The sequence below is a fragment of the Corvus brachyrhynchos genome, unplaced genomic scaffold (assembly GCF_000691975.1).
Source record: "Corvus brachyrhynchos isolate BGI_N302 unplaced genomic scaffold, ASM69197v1 scaffold398, whole genome shotgun sequence".
NCBI classification, from domain to species: domain Eukaryota; kingdom Metazoa; phylum Chordata; class Aves; order Passeriformes; family Corvidae; genus Corvus; species Corvus brachyrhynchos.
This window is the reverse complement of record NW_008239780.1, coordinates 262,980-273,390: the sequence shown is the minus strand read 5'-3', so window position 1 is coordinate 273,390 and position 10,411 is coordinate 262,980. Positions and strand designations below refer to the sequence as shown.

Below are 10,411 nucleotides of genomic sequence, written 5' to 3'. Positions count from 1 at the left end.
CACCACCCCCGGGGTGGCGAACAAAATTTAACAGAAAACTCCCCAGCCTTAGCAGGAGCTGTAGGGCTTGGGTGGACACGGAGTGCTGGATTAGACTGTAGCGAAAAAGGTAGAGGTAGCGGCAGAAAACAGCAGGGCTGGGCAGCGGCAGCCGGGCTTCTCCGTAGCCGGGGAAACGCACCCTCCGGGAAGGAGGAGGCTGTCGGAGTCCCGGTTTTTTTTCCCCCGAGGAATAAGGTCCCAGTTCAATGGCTGCTCTTACGAGCAAAGGCCCACCCACAGCAGGAGAAGCAGTACAGGGCTGGGCTCCTGCAGTGGCAGTGAATTCTCTCCGCAGTAAGCAACAGCTCGACCGTCCTCCGATGCAGAGAGCGAGAGGAGCTGACTCCAGCCTCTCCCTGCCCAGCCAAAATCTCACGGTATCTTTGCCCTTCCCAAGAGAAAAAACCCCCCAGGTAAGAGAGTAGCCAGCAGCATACTTCCTCCACCTTGGCCCTTTCTTTTGTCTCTCTTAAGTACCGGTCATTATTGTCTCTTAGCAACAGATGGGACAAAATTCCATGAGCAAAAGATACAAGAGGAAAAATCCTAACCCCCAACAGAGTATCACCACTATCTCACCTCCTTTTGATCCCTCCTGGCGTTTTCTTCCCATTCCCGGTTTTACTGCCTCTGCTGAGGGCTGAGCTGTAATGGTGAAGCAGATACTGCAGTAGTCTGTGCTCAGTTCTCACCCAGGAATTTATACGGATCTACTTTCTGCCTGGCCCTCTAAATCAGGAGCAGGAAGAGTCTTTCTTGAGTGGAGGTTGAATAGATTTCCAGAGCCCTTGGAACAGCAGTATTTAGAAGCTGGTGCAAATTACTGCAGCCCTGGCTGTTGGGACAGTAGTGGACTCCTGTCTGTGGGCGGTGCTCCGATGCCTTCTGACTTTGGAAGGTGAGCATACCATGGAACAGGTTCAGCATTGCTCTTCCTCCATTCTGAACCATGGTGTGAAACTGTCAGAGGCTGGTGTCAGGCTGTGTTTGTACGCTCTCCTTGGATAGAAAGGTTTGGGTTTCCTTGTTCAGCCTCGGCGTACAAATGGCTCGAAATCATGTGACGGATCCCCAGAGCAATGGAGAACTGAGCTGGTGGGAGATGTAAGGCCGAGAGGGATGGGATGGGGCTGTGCTATGCATGTCCTGCCTATGTGGAACTGTGGATGCTGCAGCAGGGTCAGGGTTTGCTCAGAGCTTGTCACAGCCACCTCACCTCTCTCGTGGTTCAGGAACCTCAAAACATTTCGGTTACAGCACCCAGGTAGGATTTAGTTTGGCTTTTTAAAGAGTGGTCAATGAAGGCTGAGTAGTGCCTTTGTCACCTGACATGGCAGTTGCAGTGTTGGTGACGTGCAGGCTCTGGCACAGGACTCCAGTGCAGGCTCTGGCACAGGACTCCAGTGCCAGTCTGAGCTCCTGTGTTTGGTTCATTGAAGCTGCTGCTCCTCCTTCACACCCCAGTGTTCATTAGTGCTCCTGGCAGCTCTGCCAAATACTGTATCTTGTCAGATATTTAAATTTCAGTTTAGAACACTGTCGGTGTGGTGGCTGCATGGTTTATCCACAAGTGGGTTCATGCAGAGCCAGGTCAGCTGGTGTGCGGCCGTGTGCCCATGCCGGACCAGCTGTGGTGTGGGGACAGTGGTCAGTGCTGTGCTCTGCTCTAGTAGAATCAGAGGGGCATCTCCTTTGCACAAGCTGCTGTGTCTCAGGTAGCTTTAGTTCTTGTTTTTCATAACAAAAGCTTGTGTGTGCATGCGTGCTGCCCGGTGGGGCCGGCTCTGAGGTGTTTTGCTGTTGAACCCACACAGATACGGCATGCAGGTCATGGAGAAGGTTCTCAAGATGGCTGAAGGCATCGACACTGGGGACATGAGGTCATACGAGTTGGTCCCCAACAGGAAGCTAAAGAGATACCGCTCTCCATCGGACAGTGAGTACATCTGCCCGTGTTAGAGATAATGACCCCTTCCCTGTCTGGTGGACATCACTGGGAGTGTGGGGACACCAGTGTGCCACGGGGCTGCCTCCAGGACAGCTGGCACGGCAGACTGGAGATAAGTGCCCATGGTGTGTTCTGTTGGACTGCAGAGCAGTTCCTCCTCCTCCGCCGTGTGCGCAATTCACTCAGAGTTCTATCTTTGCTTAAGAAAATACCATTTTTCATTTCAGTTATCGGGTAATTGGTTTCTCCTGGGGATGTTGTCTGGAATCGAATACCCATCTGGCTTTGTCTGCTGTGGTGAGGGATGATGTTCTGACCCAGGGAAGGATTGTACTTGTACATAGAGATGTGGAGTTCAGCTCATTGACTTTGAGTTACAACCTGCTTGGAGCTTTGAGGGGATGGGGAGCAGACATGATATGTTGTTTTGGGTTTTTTTTCCTCCCTGCTGGGCCTGGAAGAGTCCTGTATATGTCAGCCCAGTCCCATGGTCTCAGGGATCAGTGTTCCAGCTGTAGCTTTTCCAGTGGAGGAAATGCAGCAGGCAGAGAGGGATGGCGGTTCGATTGCTCCGTCTGCTGGCTTCTCCATGGCACCTTCAGAGCTGCCTGCCCTCCCTCTGGAGAGGGGTGAGAATTGTGCCCGGGTGCGGGCAGGCCCCTGTGTCAGTCAGCATTGTGGCTGTGTGAGGCACAAATGGTCAGACAGCACGGGACTCCTCTGGGCTTGGATATAATCTCTAGCTCTGCCAAAGTTGCTTGCCTTACTTTGATAGCCAGGAATCTTTCTGTGCTTACATGGGCCAGCTGCAAAAGTGAGGAGATACTGCTCTTGTCCCATGATTTGTCTGTCACAGGCAACAGCCCTGAGAGTTCTCTAGGACTTGTTGCACAAACAGCATAGTGAGCTGTTCTGCTGGCAAGAGCCTTTAGGTGCTGCTGCAGTGCAACCATCGAAATACAAACAGAGGAAGAAATGCAAATCTTGCCGTAATTCATGAAAACTGATGGGCAAAGCATTTAATGCGCAAGAGCTTTGTCACCTGATTTCAGTACAAAGGAAGGGCTATTTATACTGTGTGCAGGTGGTGTTTTCACCTGCAGCGAGCTGGGTGGTGATACCTGTGCTGTGGTGGTTGATGTCTAGACAGTTGTACTGCCTGACCTACAGCAGGGCCGCACATGTTGGCACTGGATTAAGCAGCAGTTCCTGGCACTGAGCTGGCCTTCTGCTCCTCCGATGAAATTACACATATGTACCACTGCAGCATGTGGGTGCTGAATTTTCCACAGGAGAAGTCTTGTGTAACCATCTCTTGGATGTAACATATTTGCTTGTCAGCTGTTTGATTCTCCCTTTCTGCAGTAGGTGTGCACGTCAGGATAGTCTGTCTCATTTGCATTTCTTCTGGTGAAGAAACAAGAGGTCTGTCAGTAATGGGGCCCCCAGTCACTGCAGCTGTCCCTTGAGGCTCAGGCAGATTTCTTCATGTTTGCTGCCCTTTAGCCCAAAGCAATTACACTGAGAGAAAATGTGCTTCTGTTAAGTCAGTAACAGCCCTGTGTGTTTTGGAAAGGAGGGTTCGGTATCACTGTGTTCCACCTCACATGAGAAGACTTGAAGATATAGTAGTTTATCTGACATGATCCTGCAACCCTGCAGCAGAGTCAGAGCTGAGTCTCTAGTCCTGCTCTGGTGTTCTGTCTTGTTGGCCATAGTTTTACTTATTTTAGTAGATTTAAAGGGATTAACTTCAGAAATGACCAGGTAGGTCAGTGGGCAATGCTGGAAGGCAGCATCATGTAACTAAATATGTAGAGATTTTTGTGTGGTAGTTGTGAAGGTGGAAATACCACCGTAGTGACCTGCACAAGATTGACTGGTTGTCTTGGATGAATTGTGAATGTCTTTTGGAAGGAAACCTTTTGGGTTTTGACTAAGGAGTGCAAATCCTATGTTCAGAGCCTGCAGGCTCCTCTTAAAAATCACTTTCTGAAAAGACTGTCTCCCTGTCATAGCCCATATTGGTAATTCTGTAATTTTCTTCCATCTCATAGGTCCAGAGCCAGAAGAGATTCCTGAGCCACCCAAAAAGGTAGTCCCCAGGTTCCGAGTGCGACCACGCTTTGAGCCCATACACTTTGTCACCAGCGCTGAGAAGGATGGCAAGAAGGACAGTTCTCTGGATAACCAAACGCAGGAGGTGAACCAGGAGGCAAATACAAACAGCATGGCACAGCCAGCTGAAAACTGTACAAATTCTTTTGTGAATGCACGAGAGGTGGATCCCCAGCTCTCCAGCACAGCTGGGCTTGGCTTTGCAGGCCCAGCAGCCACAGTCAAGAAGGCTGTGAATAGTGTGGACTCTACCACAAGCAGCGCCTTGCAGGTTTCTGTTTCCCCTTCAACTGCCCCGTCTGCATCAGAGACTTTCCCTCCGTCAGCAATAATGCTGAAGCAGAGCTTTATGGAGAAACTGTCAGCAGCTGTCTGGAAAAATCTTACTAATCCAGATGCAAACACTGGGACAGATAAAATTAACTTCACGTATCTTTTGACACGTTCAATTCAGGCATGCAAGACAAACCCTGAATATATTTATGTTCCTCTGAAAGAGATCGCCCCTGCTGACCTCCCCAAGAGCAAGAAGCTCCTGACAGATGGCTTTGCTTGTGAGGTGCGATGTCAGAACGTCTACCTGGCCACCGGCTATGCCGGCAGCAAAAACGGATCCCGGGATCGAGCTGCGGAGCAGGCAGTGAAGCTGCTGAAGAAATCTGTGGAAGTTCGAGTTGTTCAGCGGAAGTTCAAGCACACCTACCACGAGGACCTGGTGGTTTGTGAGGCAGGTGTGTGTCGCCCAGATTTCCCTCCTGCTCTCAAACCTCATGAGGAGTTTGTAGTTGCCAACAGGGACTGTGTCCCGATGCAGCCTGGTACTGAATCCATAAAAGGTTCCACGAATACCAACAAACACTGGACTAGTTTTGTCCTCACAGAGAATGCCAGCGATGCAATAGGAATACTTAACAATTCTGCCTCATATAACAAAATGTCTGTTGAATACAAGTATGAATTAATGCCCAACCGCTCGTGGCGTTGTCAGGTGTATCTCCAAGATCACTGCCTGGCCGAGGGATTTGGCACAAAAAAGACGAGCAAGCATGCAGCAGCTGAGGAGGCACTGAAAATCCTGCAGAAGATGCAGTCAAATATAGCATCCCTCAAAGTGACCCAGGTGCAGAAAGTGGGCTGCTCGTCACGGGGCTCTGGGAGGAAGAAGGACCTGAAGGACCTGGTGATCTATGAGAACTCCAGTAACCCGGTGTGTACCCTGAACGACACTGCCCAGTTCAACAAGATGACGGTGGAGTATGTCTTTGAGAGGATGACAGGCATGCGATGGAAATGCAAGGTGATGCTTGAAGATGAATTCATTGCAGAAGCAGTTGGAGTGAAGAAATCTGTCAAGCATGAGGCAGCAGAGGAAGCTGTGAAAATCCTCAAAAAGACTCAGCCAACTGTAGTTAATAACCTGAAGAAAGGCACCGTCGAAGACGTCATCTCCAGAAATGAGATTCGGGGTCGATCAGCAGAAGAGGCTTTCAAACAGAAGATCAAAGAAGACAACATTGGGAACCAAATTTTAAGAAAGATGGGCTGGACAGGTGGTGGCCTAGGGAAAGATGGTGAAGGAATTAGGGAGCCTATTTCAGTAAAGGAGCAGTTCAAAAGGGAAGGACTTGGGCTTGATGTAGAAAGGGTGAACAGAATCGCTAAGAGAGATATTGAAGAGATCATTCGAAACTATGCACGCTCAGACAGTCACATTGACTTGACTTTCTCTAGAGAACTGACCATGGACGAGCGGAAGCAGATACATCAAATTGCTCAAAAATATGGTCTTAAAAGTAAATCCCATGGGCAAGGACACAACAGATACTTGGTGGTGAGCAGGAAGCGGCGCAAGGAAGATCTGTTAGATCAGCTGAAGCAGGAAGGCCAGGTTGGGCATTATGAGCTTATCATGCCCCAAGCAAACTGAGGTGAGGTGTCCCCTTTGACCAGAGACTGAGTTTTCTGGGCACTCGACTAAAGAAAGAGATGCTGCATTTTTCTTGTGGGTAATAATGACATTAAAGTCTTTTACTTTGGCAATATAATTTCTAAAATGTTGTTAGGTGTTTAGGACCGACCGAGTTCTGTTCAAGAGCATTAGCACAACGCAAAAGCAGTAGTGCTGTTACTGTATGTGTCTTTGATATTACTTGTTCCTTCACATTTTAATAGTTTTGTAATAGCAATCACATATGTCCAATGAGAAGGAATTTGACATCATTTAAAATTATAGGTCCCTTATTCTTTTTGAGCAAAGAAGGAAAAAAAAAACCTTTAAAAAAATTAACAAGCCAAGAAAATGCAGTCTGGGGGCATAAACCTGTATGTAAAATTGGTATTAATGACTACAAAAATAAAGTTTTATTTCTGAAAAAAAAAAAAAAAAAGATTTTGTCACACTTTGTATAAAAAAAAGTGTGAAAACTTGATTATTGTTGAGAAATACATATATTGAGGTCTTGTCTCTGCTGTGTGTGTATGTACAGTATGTAAACCTTAATCAGTTTAGTGGTAGTGTTATTCATAGATTTCTACCTTGCATCTCCCATTCTGAGAATCACTGAAGTCACCTTCATCGCCAGCGAATGGGACTGAGAGAATTCCAGCGTGTTTCTACCTTGGAGAACAGCTGACATGTGGAAATAACCATGGTGAAGTGTGAAATATAAAAACTGGAGGTAAATGCAGAGCCCACGCTCAAAGATGCTCATGTAGCTTGTGGGGACTGTTATATAACTTATTTTTTTACTTGGAATATCAGCTCTTTAATCCTGAACAAAACTGAATCTGTGCCTGGTTATTTCTCCACTCCATTCCTGTACCGGTGCTTGTGTCTGGTGAGGGCGATTCCCAGGAAACTCCTGGCCTTGCTCTGACCATGTGTGAGTGTGGAAGCTCTCCAGGGCTGGCTTATGCCACCGGGAGGCCGGAGTGTTTCCCTCCTTTAGAGGGAAGCAGCCTCTGAGCTCCATCTGTGCTGCTTCACTGGCAGGATTACAGGACACAGTGCTCTGTGAGCCTTGGAGAACACTCACTTCATGCTTGGGAAGCTTAAAGCATAGGGATTGACCTTGGAGGAACCAGGAGTGAGGCATGCCTAGAGCTGCTGATAATTCTGTCAGCAGTGGGGTCTGAGATGCTTCTGTACCATGAAGCCAGTCCTAAGGCAGTGTTTTTGTCTGGTCTCCTGTTGCCGTTTCTCAGCCATCACCTTCAGTTTTCTGCTGCTTACATTTGCCTCTCCATCTCTTTATACCCTCCTGTATCTTTTTTCCCACATCTTGTTCTGTTTCGTATTTAAATGCTCTCAGCACTGAGGTGAGGATGCTTAACCTCAGAATATCCCGGTGATGAGCAGTTAGAGGGATTTTCATCCCTGCAGGGTGATGAGGAAGAGGAGAGGCTGCCCTGGCAGGAGAGACTCACTCAGGAAGCAGAGAGCAAGCATCCTCTCTGCCTGGCTGCAGCACAGCTTCTGCCTGCTTGGACTGCTGAATAACAACTTGCTACTGCTGTGAAAAAATATTGTGGCAGTTAATTCTGGAAGTAGGTTTTTTTCCGTTTTGTTTGGGGTTGGTTTTTGTTCATTATTTCTTCTGTGTCTGAATTCTGCTCTCAAGAACACTGGGCTCTAGCAGATGGTGCTGTAGGAGTGGAAGAAGCCTGGTACTTTCTAGGCAAAGAAGTGAAGCTCCTCCTTCCTAACTTGGGTATGCAGCAGGGTGTTAGAGCTTGGTGATGCCAAGGAAAGCAGTAAGAGCACCACTGGTATTCGAGATTAAAAATGGCTCTTTTGGGAGAGATGGGGCCTAGCTGTAGTCACTGTACCGCAGCAGGGGCAGCTGGCCCGGGCAGTCTCTGCAGGACACCGCCTTTCCTGTCCTGGGTCAGGGGCTGCGGCCCCTCTGCTGTCACGGTGTCTGTTCAGGACCTGGTGCGGGGCTCTGGGTTTGGATGCCGGGGCCTTAGGCGGGAGCGGGGAACAGCAGCGTCGCTGCCCCCAGGGAGGCTGTGGAGCCTCAGCCTTCAGGAGAGACACCATAGGGGCTATGATGGAGTCAGTAGATAAAGGCCTTGCCTGAGCAAGGTGTGATGGTGGGATTCTTTTGCACCTCAGTGCTGCTCCTTTCTGGCTGCCTTAAGAGTCCAATCCATTGGTTTGGGTTTTTTTAACTAGTGAAACAAACACAAGAATAGTGGGACTGCTACAAGGGCCGCTGTGGCCTTAGAGGAAGTTGGCCCCCTCAGAAAGGGTTGTGCTTGCAGAAGGCATTACGGCTGCTCCATGTAAGGCACAAGGCTGTTCAAGGGTACAAGCTGTTGTCACTGCAGGTACAAATCTGTATTACATTTTTTGAAAGAGCCCATGCACTTGTAGTTGTGGAGCTCAGCAGCAGAACCAGCTTTTGTTATCTGCCACTCATCATAAATCCTGTTCTCCACCTGCTAAGACAGGCGGAAAGTAAATGTGATTCCTGTATCAGCTGAGCTCACCAAGTTGCTGTAGCTAACTAACTCAGAATCACATGCTCCTTTTTATTCACAGCCCAGTCCACACCCTGATCTTCTGCAGGTGCAGCCAGCCCTGTCTCTCCTCCTCCTGGCTCTGGAGTCGAATTTATCATCCTGCACTACCCCTGGCACACCTCTCTCCCAAATGCTGCCCATAGCAGAAGTAGTGCACAGTGCAGGAGCTTGACCCGCACACCCAACTCCTGGCAGCCCAGTTAAAGAAGCACAGTTACACACTTCTTGCCTATTTATACAATAAGCACTAAGGTTACACTTTATTTACAACTTTTGAAAAATGTACAGTTTCTTACATGGGTTACTTGTGCAAAGTTATACTTTTCAACTAACAGACCAATGTGCACACAAAAGACACTGGAACAGTGGACAACACAATTGCAGGTTCTATCCCACACTGCTGCTTAAGGTTCTGTATCCAAAGGTACAAACTCGCCTTACAAAAAAAGTGACTGGACTTACAAATGTTTTTCAGAATTGAAAAAATACTTTCATAAAACTGAAGGGAACAAACTCAAGCATGCAGCAGTAGCTTACACAAACCACACGGTCATCTACGAAGAGCAGAAACTGCAGAGACTTGAGTGCCTACCCTGGACTTAATTCAAACTTTCCAAAAGACAAAGTTAATTCCGAAACACAACTTATCTTTCTCAGCTAAAGATAAGGGGCAGGAGAAAGACACCAAAGGAGAGTAATTCCATCGCTGGAACAGGTCAGGTTTTACCTCTTCTTTCATGTGGAAGGCCTTTCGCTGAGAACCACAACTCTACCTGGTTTTGTCCAGTAATGCCTTGGTGACAGGACTATAGAAACCTACTGACAGTTTCTGTAGGCATGTCCTTTAAAATAGTAATTAAAAAAATAAAAGGGCTTGTTTCTCACCCTCAGCAAAGATCCAAGTACCACAGCTGTAGTGATTTATGTAGATCTGTACATAAATCTTGCATGTGAAGTGCAGAAGTAACAAGCATTCCAGGGTTTTACTAAATCTTTGAATTGGAATCAATTGAAGAGCTGATTTTTTTTAACGTAAGTGAAGGAGTTGATAAACCAATACAAAAGGGAAACAAAAGGTGATTTCTTCACCCAGTCCTTACAAATGCAGTGGGGTCTAAACCAATAGTAGGGGTAAGTGACCAGCCTGGACACATCAGCACTTTAGTTAATATCAGTTAAAAAATGTGTATGTATATAAACATCCCTTTTATCAAGCTACACATAAGCATCACTGTGTATAACACAATTACAATTAAAAGCTTAGTGTACACTACAGAAATGCACAATACTGCCCTAAGACTGGAGAGGGACCACAGAAAATGAACTCAGCATCAGTAACTCTTTTGCAAGTAACCCAAGTACAGAACGTTTGACTTCAAAGTGGGTGCGTTCTGATGTCCAAGGAGAAGCTTCAGCAAGGGAGGGTGGCAACAGCACAACAGCTATTTTGCTTGCAAAGTAAATGCTAGGAGGAAAAAGATGACTCGGACACTTTGTTTATTTTCCTCATCAACAGAGTGTTCGTTTGCATCATCCTGGGTCAACAGTCACGCCAGCTCTGTTCTACTATTGCAGAAACCCGTTTTTCATATTCCCGCTTATTCTCTTGGTATAGCTGAGCTGCCTGGCTGTTTGCTGGACTGTTCGGATTTGGCTCATCCAATAGGGACTGTGCAAAAAGAAAAAGATCCTTAGGCACTGCAAAGTACAGTTTTCCAACTGTTCTGTAAACTATCCATACTAGTCAGAGCAGAGACATTAGTCCAGGTGCAGCAC

At 47.4% G+C, this 10,411-nt stretch overlaps 2 protein-coding genes across 2 annotated transcripts in view; one reads left to right on the top strand and one right to left on the bottom strand.

Moving 5' to 3' along the window:
* Positions 1-1,851: 1,851 nt before the first annotated feature.
* Positions 1,852-6,495, top strand: NKRF (NFKB repressing factor). The gene is made up of 2 exons (XM_008640470.2): positions 1,852-1,978; positions 4,048-6,495. The coding sequence occupies exons 1-2, from the start codon at positions 1,864-1,866 to the stop codon at positions 6,033-6,035; spliced, it is 2,103 nt and encodes a 700-aa protein (XP_008638692.1). The 5' UTR covers positions 1,852-1,863; the 3' UTR covers positions 6,036-6,495.
* A 2,365-nt stretch (positions 6,496-8,860) lies between these two features.
* The window catches only part of UBE2A (ubiquitin conjugating enzyme E2 A), a 9,700-nt gene continuing 8,149 nt past the window's right edge, over positions 8,861-10,411 (bottom strand). The window contains exon 6 of the mRNA XM_008640467.2: positions 8,861-10,304. Within this exon, the coding sequence (XP_008638689.1) occupies positions 10,176-10,304 (129 nt within the window). The 3' untranslated portion in view covers positions 8,861-10,175. The remainder of the gene's footprint in view (positions 10,305-10,411) is intronic.

What these genes read in the sequence shown, in the direction of transcription:
- NKRF (XM_008640470.2), top strand. Translation starts at nt 1,864, where the DNA reads ATGCAGGTCATGGAGAAGGTTCTCAAGATGGCTGAAGGCATCGACACT. An exon ending in ATACCGCTCTCCATCGGACA is followed by an intron (nt 1,979 to 4,047) that starts GTGAGTACATCT and finishes TCCATCTCATAG; the next exon opens with GTCCAGAGCCAGAAGAGATT.